This window comes from Eulemur rufifrons, chromosome 25, assembly GCF_041146395.1.
Source record: "Eulemur rufifrons isolate Redbay chromosome 25, OSU_ERuf_1, whole genome shotgun sequence".
Classification (NCBI taxonomy): domain Eukaryota; kingdom Metazoa; phylum Chordata; class Mammalia; order Primates; family Lemuridae; genus Eulemur; species Eulemur rufifrons.
In genome coordinates this window covers 10403463-10418833 of record NC_091007.1, presented here as the reverse complement: position 1 = coordinate 10418833, position 15371 = coordinate 10403463, and the positions used below count along the sequence as shown (strand labels likewise).

The 15371-nt window shown below is 36.4% G+C and overlaps 1 protein-coding gene across 2 annotated transcripts in view; it reads left to right on the top strand.

The window, feature by feature from the left end:
- The window catches only part of ITGA8 (integrin subunit alpha 8), a 149317-nt gene that overhangs the window by 106692 nt on the left and 27254 nt on the right, over nt 1-15371 (top strand). For both annotated transcript variants that reach the window (XM_069458896.1, XM_069458895.1), the window contains 3 exons: nt 713-793; nt 8986-9091; nt 11348-11506. In XM_069458896.1, the coding sequence (XP_069314997.1) occupies nt 713-793; nt 8986-9091; nt 11348-11506 (346 nt within the window). The remainder of the gene's footprint in view (nt 1-712; nt 794-8985; nt 9092-11347; nt 11507-15371) is intronic.

The window sequence follows — 15371 nt, the reverse complement described above, 5'->3', positions numbered from 1 at the left end:
CTGATGCATTTCCAAAACTTCCATGTCATCTCCTGATTGCCTCTGAATTGCCCAGCTTCCTTAGGTCTTGCTTTTAGCCATTGGCCATGCTTTTAATTCACTCACCTCTCCTTGCCCTAGTCAGCCAGTGAGTTTGCAGTGAATGTACACTTATTTTAATATTAACTTAAGAAATAAACCATAAGGAAGATAAAATTGCTGCCAAAACAATGTATGGTATGATGCATTCCAGAGCCAAATGCAAATGCTGTTTCTATTATGGGCCATTCTGGATTATTCTTGCCAGTTCTCCTCTTTATTAGCATGGAGAATCAAGAGTTGACTGTGCTGTCGTTTCCTATTTGATGGGCAATGAACAGGATACACAGAGATGTTAAGGAATTTGTCCAAGGCCTGGAAAATGAACTCAGTTTGATGCCTCTGTGGTTTAGCCATTGAAACAAAAAAAAGTTTTAGGTTCTCTAGATATCTGTTGTATTTCCAGATAAAGTGTCCTCTCATGGAAAGTTGTTACATTGCTGTTGATCATGAAGGATCTTAGCATTTCCCTATACAAATGGTTATGATTTTGTAGAATGAATATTCTTGTTTTCTGAATGATCAGGTTAGTAATGTGTGTTCCTCTTGTGATATACAGAATGTATTTCATGATCGTGTATTGTGGTAACACATGGGAGAAAATATATTTAAATCATTTGTTGCTGTGTTTTAGTTCCAACAAGGACAATCCAGACAGCAATTTTGTGAGTTTGCAAATCAACATCACTGCTATAGCACAAGTGGAAATAAGAGGGTAAGTATAATAGTAAACAAGGCATTGTAGTAGTGTAATACTAGCTTTCTATATGTGAAGAGTTATGATAAAATACTAATGAAAACTACAAGGAATTTTCCTAATGCATTAGAGATCACAGTTCACTTTGGTTACCAATTTTTATTCTTTTCTTCTCATCATTAGTCTTCCATTGGAAAGTAGAATAAAGCCTGAATAATAATTAACTCTAAGGATACCAAAACAAGAGATCACTTTATTCCCCAAATTGACAAGGTAATCAAACTATAAAGACCAGTTGATAAGAAGCCAGATAAAACAGATAAACATGTGATTGCCTAAAAAATATCACTTCTCTAATAATTATTTTAGCATAATAATTTAGCCTCACCACATCTTGTGTTTATTAAATGGCCAACTCTTAGATGAGAGGGATGATTGAATCTATGGGATCTACACTTGATGTCTTTCTCCTCTGGTCCTATTCGTTGAGGAAGGTGCCAATAAGAAATTGAATGACAGACAGGAGGGAAGGGTTCATGGAAGAAGCTTAGAATGACTCCCAGCTGGAAAATTCGTGCCTGGGGGAAAAAGGAAATCAGACATGGACTGCGTGTTATTCTTATCTTGTACAAGGATGGACTTCATTGATTTGCTCTTACGATTCCATTTTCTTCAGAACAATCAAGAACTTGGCTAAAAATGTCAACTGGTATTTTGGACCAAATTGTCACTGGGATTCCAGAATCCTGGATCCCTTCCTTTTCCATGGGTCCTGAGTGGTTCACATTCCTCCAGGATAACAACTGGGATTTCCAAACGCAGAGTGAGCGTCACCAGGGGACCTGCCACTGCTGTCTTGGTGCCGCTGAGCCGCCCCCTAGTGGATTAGAGAATAATCATAATGCCAAACATTTTCTGATGCTTTCTAGATGCTACTCCCTAATACGTACCAGTATCCTCATTGTGCAAGTGAGGGAATTGTGGCACAAGGAGATGAAGGTTGCACTAGAAAATTGGAAGCAAGAATGTAAATACAGGCAACCTATCTTTAGAACTCATGCTCAAAAATAAGCATGCTATCCTGCCTGGGATTTTTTGAAATCCTGCCTGAGTTTTTTGAAACCTATCTGTATAAAATCTTATTTTATGTAAGCATCTGTAAAAATTTTTTTCACTCATACAAATTTTTCTGAGATCCACTCATTTTAGTGCATGTGCCAGTAGTTCATTCACTTCTACTGCATAAGAGTATTACATTGTAAAAATATAGCATAATTTATTTATCCATTCTACTATCGATGAAAATTTGAGTTTTTGTTTTTTCCTTTTCACAAACTATTTTGTACATATCTTCTAGCGCACATGTAGAAGAATGACAACAGGTCATATGCTTAGAAATGGAAATTTGGGATCAGAGAGCATATACTATTTAACTTTACTAAATAATACCAAACTTTTTTTCAAAACAGTTATACCAAATTACAATCCCATGAGAAGTGGACAAAAGTTTCCACTGCTCTACATTATCAACTAACTCTCAAAATGATCTGGTTTTTAATTTTGAGCCTGCCTGATGGATAAGAAATATTAATAGTATCTTGTAGAAGGTTTAATTTGCAGTTCCCGAATTCCTAAAGGAGATCGAGCAGCATTTTTTAATATGTTTGTTGACTCTTTATTCTTCCTATGCAGGGAAATTCTTGTTCATTTTTTGGCACATATTTCTACCGAAGCAGTTGACTTTTTCTTATTAGTATATAGAAATTCTTTTCTATTCCAGAGTGTAGACACTAATCCTGTATCAGTTACACAGATTGCAAATATCTTTTCACAGTTTATGGGATTTGTGGGCTTTTTGAAAAGTCAGGTTTATTGACACATAAATTACATAAAGTAAAATTCACCCTTTCTAGGTGTCCAGTTTGAAGAGTATGAGAACATTTGATATAGAACAGTATGTTCACCCCACGTTGTTCTTTTGGGGTCCTTTGGAGTCAACCCTTTCCCCACCCCCAGACCTTGGCCGATTTTTCATCACTATAGTTTTGCCTTTCCCAAAATGTCATATAATGTCATATAAGTCATTGAGAATTAGTTTGGCTTCTTCCACTTAGCGTAATGCATTTGAGAAACATCTGTGTGCTTACATGTATCTGCAGTCTGCGTCTTCTTATTGCAGAGAAGTATCCCATTATATGGATGTCCAATGAATTATTCTTCCATGGACCATCGGTGAGCATTTGAGTTGTTTCCAGTTTAGGCTATTGCAAATAAATCTACTATAAACATTCACATACAGGTCTTTGTTGGGACATTTGTTTTCACAAATGGAGTAACTGAGTTGTAGGCTAAGTGTATGTTTATAAGAAACTATCAAACTGTTTTCCAGAAAGGCCATACCATTTCCATTTTGCATTCCCACCAGCAATGTGTCAGAGTCCAGTTGCACCACATCCTTGCCAGTATGTGCCTTATGTTTGTATTTTGTCATTCTATTAAAACTGTAGTGTATCTTACTGAGTTTTTAATTTTCATTTGCTTAATCATTAGTTACACTGAGCTTAGAAATTACTCCCCAGAAGCTGAGGTCAAAGGCCAGACAGATCTCTTGTTGAGCAAGGTTAAATTATTTGTTGCATAGTTATGCCTTTCATTTCATTTTCTTCCCCACCAGTGCAAGACTGAACAGAACTGGTAAAAGGAGACATCCTTGCCTTCTTCTCAATCTTTCAAAACCATTCAGTCTTTTACTGTTAAGTTTTATGTCTGATGCAAGGCGTTTGTAAATGCCCTTTATCAAGTTGAGGATGTTCCCTTTATTTCTAGTTTTCTTGACAATTTCTAACACGAATATGTGCTAAATTTTGTCGAATGCTTTTTCTGTGCCTATGAAGATAATTAAATGGTTCTCCCTTTGTTTGTCCATTAAAGTGGTAAATTGATTAATTTTTGGTTTTGAATTTTCAACCAAACTTGCATTCTGGAGAAGGAACACATTTAGTCATGATGATTACCCTTTTTATATATTCTGGGATTTAAGTTGCTAAAATTTTGTTAGTGACTTTTACATCTATGTTCATGAGAAGTATTGATCTATAGTTTTCTTTTCTGACAATATCTTTTTCTGGTTTGGCTACCAGTGGAATGCTAGCCCCATAAAATGAGTTAGAAGTATCCCTTTATCTGCTTTATTTTCTAGAAGAGTTTGTATAGAAGTGGTATTATTTATGCTTTAAATATTTGGTAAAATTCACCAGTGAAGCCAGCTGAATTTAGAGGGATTTTTTTTGTTGTTTTTGTTTTGTAGGAAGATTTTTAGCAATTCAACTTCATTCTTAGCTATAAGGCTAGTCATATTCTCTATTTCTACTTGAATGGGCTTTGGTAGTTTGTTGTTCAAGGAATTTGTCTATTTCATCTAAGTTGTTACATGTATTGCCATAAAGTTGTTCAGAATATTCTATCATTTTTCTTTCAATGTCTGTAAAACGTCTAGTGACGCCCCCCTCCATCCTTCTTAATATTGACAATTTGCATCTTCTCCTTTTTTCTTTCTTTTTTTTTTTTTTTCTGATCAGTCTATCTAGAGTTTAGCAATCTTTTCAAAGAACCCATTTTTGGTTTCATTAAGTTTTGTTTTTTCTTCTTGTTGTTATTTCCCTCCTTCTGCTGACTTTGGGTTTGATTTTCTCTTCTTTTTCTACTTCGCTATGTAGAAATTCTATTGTTGACTGGAGACTTCTTTTCCTACACAAATATTTAGTGCTGTAATTTTCCTCTAAGAATCTTTTTTTTTTTTTTAGCAGCATACCAAAATGTTGATATGCTGGGTTTTCATTATAACTCAGCTCAAAATATTTCCTAATTTCCTTTGTGATTTCTTTCTTAAGTCACGAATTAACTCATGGGAAGTGACTTGTTTGATTTACAGACATTTGGAACTGATCTAGATGTTTTGTTTTTGTTGATTTCTAATTTCATTCTCCTATCTCTCTCAATGAGAAAAACAATATTTGAAAAAATCAGAGAAGCAAGCATAAGCATTATTTCTTACTATCTTATTTTATATCTTTTTAAAATTTACAGCTAGCATGTATAAACTTTTGTCTCCTTGTTTAAGCTTAGTGTATCTTAGTTTTGGCAACCAAACATAAGTTGAAACTGTTTCTTAATTCCAAAATAAATTGAAAACTGGGAATGTTTTTATTTGTTAAGACATAACTAAATCCAGGGCAGTTAAGGGGTTAATGTAACTGTCTTTATTCTCACATATACATTTTATAAGATTAATATTTTCAAATGTATTTCCGCCATCACTTACAGTAAAAAAGAAGGAAATTTCATTTTTGCCAATAATCAAAACAAGTAATTAAAATTGGATTTCTCATGTGGGTGCAAATATTTCAGCTGCTGGACTATTGTCCAACAACCCACCACAGTTTATCCTGCAAATACAGTGTTGAGGTTCTTTTTAGCCATTTTACATAGTAAAACTCTTTCCTCCAAATATACAGCAGAAATATTCGTTCCAATGTTTAATTCTCCAAGGAACAAACAGCTACTGTGTTGAAAACATTTCATGTTCAGTCTTCAGAAAAATCTAATTTTCTTCTTTGCCAGTGGTGTTTATGCCAATGTTTTTTATCACACACTATCTTAAACTGTTTTTTAAAACTTTATTGCTCTTTTTTAATTTAAGAAATAAACTAAAACAGATTTTTCTGAGTGGGGAAAAATACTGAGAATTGTTCCATTTGTTTCAAAGCTAGATAACATCTTTTAGCAGATTTACATGCCATTTATTGGTACAAAGGATCAATTTAAATAGGTCTGTAAAAAGTAAATTTGGCCACAGGAAACAAACAGTACCACATATATTGAGCTCACAAAAAGTAATAAAATTGCAGGCTTTGTAAAATAATCGGGATTGGATAAGTTTGTATTAAGAGAGACTACAACATCAATAACCAAACATAGACTACTATCCAAAGCAGATAGAGCCAACATTCTTCCATACAATAAATGGTAGACTTTGCTGCTTGGGATTAATAGGGTTTGATAACAAGGTTATGAAAATAGGGTTCACACCATACTACCAAATCCTTATATTTGAACTTCCTGGTAACATTGAAAACCTAATTCTTTTATTCCAGAATAAACCTTTATTCAAGGAAAATGAAAACTTAATGTTTACATAAAAACCAATACACAAATGTTTATAGCACCTTTATTTGTAATAGTCCAAAACTGCAAACAACCCAAGTGCCCTTGATGGTTGAATGGCTAACCAATGTATACTCATGCCATAGAATATTACTCAACAACAGAAAGGAATGAACTATGGATAGACAGAACAACCTGGATGGATCTTCAGAGAATTATGCAGAGTGAAAAAAGCCAATCCGAAAAGATTACATACTGTATGATTCCATTTATGTAACATTCTTGAAATGACAGAATTATAGAAATGGAGAACAGATTAGTGGTCGCCAAGAGATTAGGAGGGGGTAGGGCAGAAGGAAGTGGGTGTAGCTGTTTAAAAGGGGATCTTTGTGGTGATAGGAATGTTCTCAACCATATCAATGTATATATTCTGACTGTGATATACAGTATCACATTTTGGCTTTGCAAGATGTTGCCATTGGGGGAACTGCTAAATGGTATCTGGAATCTCTCTATATTATTTCTTACAACCACATGTCAATCTATATCTCAGAATAAAATTTAATTTTAAAAAAACCTAATTCCTTGCTTTCCCCAAAATCCCTTCCTAGTGTTCACGGTTACCATTGACAGTACCCCAATCTGCTTAGGCTCTCAGTGGAAGAATGCTCTACCCTTCGTCACAGGCTGGAAGGCTATTCAGTAAGGTTGTTACTGCATTGGCTCTTCATCCAAGGCAAATTAGTTGATTATATTCTTTCTTGCTTGCTTTCTTCCTTCTTTCTAAAACGTTCACTTTGAAAACAGTGAACAGTGTTTCACTGATTTAGTTGGGATCAGAGAGCCATTCTTTGCCATGGTTTCCCCAGATCTAAGTCAGTCTTCGGTGGACAAATAACTGAGTTTTGTGAGCCACACTTTTTGAATGACTTTGCCGTGGCCTGTGATAGATGATATATTTCTGCGTGGATTTCTATTTGATTTTGTTACAGAACTGCACCAGGAAGTTTGTGTTCACTAAATACCACTGCAGCTTAGGGCCCCTTATGGTCTGTTATATATCGGAAATAGAGTAGGTGGTACTTCGGATGTCTGAGCTGGAGCAAACTTCTCACCTGCAACTAACCCACTCTTCTCTGTGCATCAGTTTTCTTTCATGTATATTATGAGGGATTTTGACCACCTTGTCTCCACAGCACCTGTCAAAGTCTAAAGATTTATGATTTTATGGTCCTAGAGGTTTTATGACCAGTCCTATACGATGAATGACCATAAGAGCAAAATTTTTCAGAGAAAATGTGTTCAGTTTCTGTTCTACATTTGTTCTCTGCACTAAGAAAAAAAAAAAAAAGTTTCCCTAGAGCCTCACAATGGACAATGGATACTGAGCATGGACTCAACTCTCTGTTGCCAAGCTGAGAATGAATGGAGCTTTGGGTGGTGATGCTGTCAAAACCCCATGGAATGGAAGCCCAAGCTCTCTGGGCTTCCCTCTGATACAAACAACCTGTCATGTATGTCCTGTGCTCCTCTCCTTACCACACCCTCCCCTATGTTGGATCTAACATGATTTAGTCAAATCAAGTAGGAAAAGGGACCACAGCATGATGACAAACCAATATAAAGGTGGAAATTTTTGAGGTATCAGCCCAGCAAAGTTGTACCCTGCACATTTTCTTTAACAGTTGCACACATCAAGGTCATATGAAAAGAGCTTTACACTTTAGTAACATTTCTGTGGGTTGTTCGTTTCAAAAAATGTACTTACCCCTAGAAAACAGTTCAGTCAAATTAACTTTGACCCAAAGCATTTGAGACGTTTACCAATCCTTTGTGGTATACAACCCAAAGGGTTTATCATAATTTTCCAGATGAGGGAATAGAGACATACATAAATTAAATTACTTGCCCTAGAGTTAGAATTTAACCCAATAAATTTTGCTTTCTGCTATATAGAAAGAGATTTACCTAGATGAGGAGAAAAAAGATAACATTTGAAGTTACTAGACGTTGTGTTAATTATTGGATACCTTTAAAAGGGCACTTAAGACATCTGATTGCCAAAAGGGATAGTTTCTGTTGAAGTATCTTTTAGCTGAATAGGTGTAGGAATTCTTTTAAAGATACCTTTTACCAAGAAACTGTTAGAAAACAATGTGGGGTTTTTTGAGAATTACCCTTTTTAAGATTTCATAAAAATAACAATTTGATTTGTAATCAGCTTTTAACATGAATAATGCCATGTACCGTATTTCATTCATCCAGTGTTCACTTTCTAGGTGTCAATTGTAGGAAAAAGTAATTGTTTATCAAGTTAATATCCTGCTTACATGATTATACCATTTAACTCTGTTTCTATCTCACCCTTGAGTTATCTATAAGAAAACTCTAGAACTCAGTCGCATTTGTTTTGTTTTGGCTCTGGGCCTGGCCTTGTGAAAGATATGACTACATCAATGCTAAGCTGAAGAAATCTGGGAAGGAGGAGTATACAATGGCCACTTTTCCATGCTGAAGTCTTTAACCAGAAAGTATATTTCTTCATGATTGGACATTTAGCATAATACAGAATCCTAAAGTTTTATCCACAAAAAAAAAAGGAGTCCCATTTCTTGATATGGCTTAAAGCAGGGATAATATAACCTGTACACGCGTGCACACACACACACACCGCACACCACACACTCTTACATTTACACAGACTAGATAAATAGATGTATATATTTATACACGTATATGTTCAATTATTCGTCTTAACTCAGGAACGCTCTCCACTCTTTTCCCTGGTGCCCAGGAGATGAGATGCTGTAAAATAATCTCCGGGCTAGAGATCAGTAATTAAGGGCCTAAAGTAGATATTTCAGGTCTTTCACTATCACTTTAGTCACATAGCTGGATGTCACTTTCAATATTTTTTCCAAGCAGGCAGTATCCACTCCAATAAATTGAGAGCTGCTTTTTCCTTGTGCTGTCGGTGGACTGCCCACTAGTGAAACGTTCTTCACTTGGGCCTTCCTCGGTGACTAACACGGCGTTCCCTGTTTCAGAGTGTCGCACCCACCTCAGGTGGTTCTGCCCATTCATAACTGGGAACCGGAAGAGGAGCCCCGCAGGGAGGAGGAAGTCGGACCGTTGGTGGAACATATCTATGAGGTAGTCGTTGTCTATGTTGCAGTTGTCGTTAGGGGTTTATTCTTAAGCTCTGTGTTAATAAACGCTGCATAGCATTTTAAAAGACACCAATCCAAGGTCTGAGCTTTCGGTGCTGCCTGGATTCGTGCTTGTTCTGCAGTCATATTGGGGAGGGGGTTGGCGGCACGTGTCCTGTTGAGTAACCCCAGATACGCTCACGTGCTTCTCAGTGTTGAGAGTCATTACATGATGAGAAACATTGTATCTTGTTACTATTATTTTTTTTAATGTTCTTTACTTCCTCTTTTTAATATTTGAATAGCCTAAGCATAAAAAGGGCTAGCTTTCTATACTTCCATTTTTTCCCACATTTTCAGATATCCTTGAAACCCACACATCTCCTAAACTGAAGTTCACCAGCTAGAAGGTACTAGAAAGAAAATATGATGAATTATTCAGTTATACTGAAAAAAATGCACATATATGAGATGGGTGGGTGGTAGATAGATAAGAATAATTTTATTTTTCATTCAGATAACCCAAATTGGAAATGAATAACTTATTCTGAGATTTAAAATAGTCCATTGATTAGTAAAATGTCTTCCAAAACTATGAAAAGAACCTGATGCTCTTTTCCCATTTCAAGTGTTGAATTGGGAATAAGGAAAAGATTTGTTGACATGTCACATGAAACCTTTAAATTTTTTTATGGTTAGAAACCAACATATAGTAAAGGGTTAATTTAGGAGTTGGTCAGGTGTTTGTTTTGTTTTGTTTTTTGATAAAGTCAAGGCTATCAGTAGAAAGTAGTTATTCCTATTCATTTTCAAGGGAACGAGAATGGAATGTTGGTAAAACAATGTCTAAGGCATTTTCTAGTCCAGGTTACTTCTTAATTAATGCTTTCTGTCCTTTCCTTGTGACACTCATGCCACCGATCGGGTAATTCTGACCATGACTTTCATCTGAACCTACAAGGGACGTAAATAACAACCTCTGAGATTAATAATAAAGCCTTTTCAACACCGATGAGCTGTTTGCATATGTGGGGGAGAAGCCTCAACTTCTGGGCAGTGTCATTGTGAAATCCTCCCTCATCTGCCCAACCTGTGGCGCAGATTCAGAAGCCTGGTCCAAAGTGGATCAAAGCCTTGCCTTAAGATCTTTTGATAGCAAAAGGATAATACAGTCTCCATGGCCATTTGCATTAAGAACCTCACTGGGGTTGGGGGGGAAAGGCTGTCAAATAATTTATTAAAGCTGTGTGTACTGGTTTCCATGTAAGAGTGGTGAAACTTTAAAGTTTGGAAACATATTCAGAATCGATCATTCTTAGCGCAGCCCTGCTTCTAATCTTAGCATAAATGGATCCTAAAAGTTTAGAATAATTACTAGCAGTGCTAAAAGCAATCATCCAATGTTTCTTGCATGCTAATCTCACGTCTCAAACTGTACTGTATCAACGGATGCCGTGCTTCTTGGATAATGTGAATTAAATAGGCCACCTAATAAACAAACACAATTGTGCATAGTTTTTTAAATCATTGTAATTGTCAGAACTGTGAGAAAAAAGAAAAAGAAGATCCCTGCTAACTTTGAAGTTAATTTTTTAAAGCCATGGTAATTTTAAACGTACTTAGTGTTTTGGGAACACAACAATCTTGCGTTCTCCAAGAACAGGCTTCGTGTGTTAAAAAATGTTCATCTCTTTATGAGATGCGGCCTTTCCTCCCTTGAGATTTGCTGATTGAAACAGACGGAGCTCAGCTTTGAAACGCACATGCGGAGCGAACTGTGGTGAGCAGGCACCAGCTTTGTCACTTGATGGATGGCCGTTTTTCCAGAGGGTGAAAGAGAGTGCATTGCATATGGTTGCAATTGACAAGTCAGTAGTCAGGAAAGAGGAGGCAGATTTCAATGTAAAGAAAGAATCCCTAAGTTTCGAAAGCGTAACATTGACATTGCATTTCCAGCACTACGATTAAATTAATATAAAGTCAAAGTAAGCATCACAGTTATCAGACATGGTTCATATGGTCTTTGCTGATGAAATCCATACTTAGAGCTTACAGATTGAGGAATCTTCTCTAAATGCCAGGACACCATGCTTTCAGAGCACTTCTTGCCGAGTAGATGCTTTCTCATTTTCCATTTGAAGAAAGTGATGACTTCAAACCAATAATACCTACTTTTTTAAATGAGTAAAGAGTATATGGAGTTTTATTTCATCTCCCTGCCTTTTGCTGCACCATTGTATAATATGCCACTTGCTTGCAGCTACACAATATTGGACCAAGTGCCATCAGCGACACCATTCTGGAGGTGGGCTGGCCATTCGCTGCCCGGGACGAATTTCTTCTCTATATTTTTCATATTCAAACTCTGGGACCTCTGCTTTGTCAAACAAATCCTGATATCAACCCACAGGATATAAAGGTAGGAGTCTGGTCTAACCAGCATCTTTGTTTATTTTTTTATGGGATGGAAAAAATAAAAATGGTGACTTGTTTTTTTGGTTTTTTTTTTTAAGCGAAGTAAGTATAGTAATAAGTTTCTTCAATGATCATTGGTCAGACCTTTTCTTCTAGTTTTATAGTTAAAATGTCAAACCTAATTTAAAATATCCCTCCAAGAAAACTTAAATTTCTTTTAGTTTTAGATTGCTCATGGTGACTTGTCATTTATTTAGTCCATTTCAATAGGCACCTTTTATATATGATTTGATAGCAGCACAACCAAAACGAAATCATAAATAGACATGTTACGTTTGGGAGAACTGGTACAAAATGTAATTTTTAATGTCCTTTTTGGTCTATTGCCAAAAGACAGGAGGATCTTTGCCAAAACAGGCTCTTCCAGCTATTGCCAATTGCAAGTGGTGAAATGTGATAATTTGCCAAGGGCCATCTCGGTGCCCTGAGAACTCCCAGACTGGAATGTTCAGGAACTGATCATTCTTTACTGAAGCTTATAGAGAAGCCGAGAGCAGAGCTTCTCAAACCGCATCTGAGTCACCCAGGTGGCTGTAAAATGCAGGGTCTGAGATGGGACCTGAGAGTCTGTCTCTCTTCAAACCTCCACCTCCCATCCATAATGTTGGTCTCCTGGCTGCGCTGTCATTAACAAGGCGTTCAAGTGTCCAAAGAGTTGATCCCATGCAGATTAAGGTCCAAATTTGGCTTTAAGCTCTTTCTGGGAAGGAAATCAATGAATTAGCATAAGCCCTCGAAAATGTCTCATTTGTATGAAAACAAAAACAAAACCTTGTTGATCAGATCTTGTCCTCAGAAGGGAGCTTCATTTAAGAAGGAACATTCTCCTAGTAGCTACGAGGACACAGTGTCTCTGTTAGAAATGGCGCAAGGACAGGCTTCATGGAATACTGTGACTCAGCCATCCGAGACACAGTAGGTCTGCCTCTACTCCCAGCCTGTGACACGGGGTCACCGCCCGTGATGAAAGGCTTTCTTTTTCAACCCAACACGCCTCCTATTCAGACAGGAAGACTAAAAGGGGGTTCAATGGTAAAAGACTTAAGGGGTAACAAGCCTCCTTCTTTATGGGGAAATCATAAATAAGGCCACATGTATGACACAAAATTATTTAAAATACTTCCTCCCTGGAATTCTTTTCTCATTTCCTCTCCGCTTTTCTTTGAGATGATTGTAATGTCTTCAGGGACAGTAGCTTATTATAAAATAACATCTTCAAATGTGCATATATAATGTTTAAGTAATTAAAACATTCACATTTCCTGCTCTATATTTAACATATATTAATACTATATTTCAGTCTTAGAGTCTTGGAGGTCACGAATACCCAGAAGGCTTCTAACTCTCTTTGAGCGTAATATTTAGCTTATATCTGACACTATTTATGTATGTTTATATACATTATGTAACTTGTTTAATGTGCCCCATGTTGGTTGTGAGTTATTTGTTTCTTTGTAGCAATTTAACAATTATCTGCAGTGACTGGAACAGCACTAATAGATTACTTGCCTTCAATGTTGACAGATGGGTGCAAACTCAGCAGTAGTATATACTAAGCACCTGGCATTCCCTGCTACCCAGCTACTTTTTGAAGTATAGACTTTGACTGAAAATCTGTCTGAGCCTAGTGATTTTTAAAAAGCAGTTTAATTTTGATTATTTTCTAAAACTCTCAATCTGTGGACATAGAATATAAGATTTGATTACAATATGAAGTAATAGCTCCCTAAAATAACTAATTATAACAATTCTTGAAATTCTGAATTTATAAAAAAGTTGAAATGTTATTATTTTCAGATTTTCACAGTACTTTTACCTACCTTGAATACATGCCCCAGAGTCTAAAAGAGTTTTTAATCAATCAATAAATTTCAGAAATTAATAATAAGTATACTGTATCTCCGTGGCTATGAACAATTGAGAACACTTGAAAGTTAGTTTCCTGTTAAGATAGTTAATAATTTCTTGGTGAAGTTGCTATTAACTTACTTGGCAATTTATTAATATTTCTTCTTAGAGAATGCAAAGATAAACAGTATTCTCTGTCTTAAATATGAGTTAGAAATCAGTGAAAAACAAATTAGTTCTAATCCGATGCTGTCTTCTACAGAATGGTCTGAGAAATTTGTAATTTTAATATCAATTTCAATTCAAATTAGCATCACATCTTGTTGCTGTTTTTTTTTTTTTTTAATTATAGTATAGATAGTTTTATTTTTAGAAGCAGAGAGAGGATAGGTTTAGTAAAACGAACAGGGAGGCAGAAATATATTTGTAAAGGCAGAGATTAAATTCCAGTTTTCAATCTTACTTATCTAGTGAGTGAACTAAGGTCCAGTTCCTTACTGTTTGATTCTACAGTGTCTCTATAAGGAGATGACAGGTACCAAGTGTCTCTTAAAACACCTGCACCTGTGAACAGTTCATGTCTACAAGTCCTTCTACTTTTCTGAGGATGCTTCAGCCCCTACTGGACTAGCCCCCAAAATGTCCCAGGCCAACCATGAACCTGTCAGAGGGGAGCCCCCATCACAGCTTTCTGAAGTAGAGGAATCTACACAGTTCCCACATTATGTTAGCTTCTTCGACCATTCAGTTGATCTCCTTTTAGCAAAATCCCTCTTTCGTGTTCAAATACACTTTTATAGTCAACTTCTCCCTTCCTTATGTGTTCTCATGTTTGCCCACTTACCACTGGAAAAGCTCTCTTTCCTTCATTTCCTCTTCCCAATCCCTAAGGATCACTAAGAAAACTTGCTTGTGAAAAGGAAACCACCAAGATTTCCTTAGAAACATTTTTCTAGGCCACCCATTCCAAGGAACCAGTGCCACCAACTCTAAAGCCTTTGAAATTTCTCAGATATCCCCTGAGAATCTCTACAAAATTTCCACATACGTTCTCATTCCCCTCTAATGAAATCTATTTGGACCTAAACATCAGCATTTGATAAAATCTACTTAACACATTGATTTTTTTTTTTGCTATATTTTAAATTATTCATATGGCAACAGTCCTGGGTATTATTATTTTTATTACAGATACACAATTTTGCAACATCAAAGCCATATTGTGGATTAAGTAGATTTTTTTGTGGATTGGCTTGAGATCTGAACCAACATTTAAAACACCATTTCTAAAGAGAAATGCATTCTAAATGCCAAACATCTAGCCTAAAACCTTCTGAAATACAACCAGTCTATAAATTGAATAGGTGCTCCAAATACAACATAAGCCTCCGAGTCTTCCCACATAAGTCTCAGCGTCCAGTAAGACCTCTCAGCAAGGTTCAGTTTTCACAATAGGAACTGGCACACTTTGTCTCCCGAAGTTTGAAGAGGGGACACCAGTATATTGTGTCCTTAACATAGGTTACATTTAAGCAACTTATTTGTCTTCCTGTTCTAGGTCCAGCCTCACATTCCGTAGCATTTTTCCTTGGCATCTCACACTCGGCTGTTTATTACAAAATTTTGCCAATTTAAAAAAATCCTTTACTCGTTATGAAAAGGTTGGCTCCTTAGGAGGGTTTAGATTTTTAACCTCATCTTATCTAAAGATTGTAGGCTTTGGAGAGTTTGGAGGACTCTCCAAACCCCAGGATAAAGCTCACCAAAATAAGAAAATTAGGAGCTTGAAACAATTATCTTACTGTCCTTATACCACAACCTCTCGTGTTCCCATCTGAGGACACCAAGGCCCACCTGAAGTCAGCACAGGGACACGGAAGTACCAGGGGCTCACTTACTCCCACACTCACTTTTGCCTCTCAGTGCAAAGGTCGCTACCTTTTGGGGTCTCTGTTCCTCTC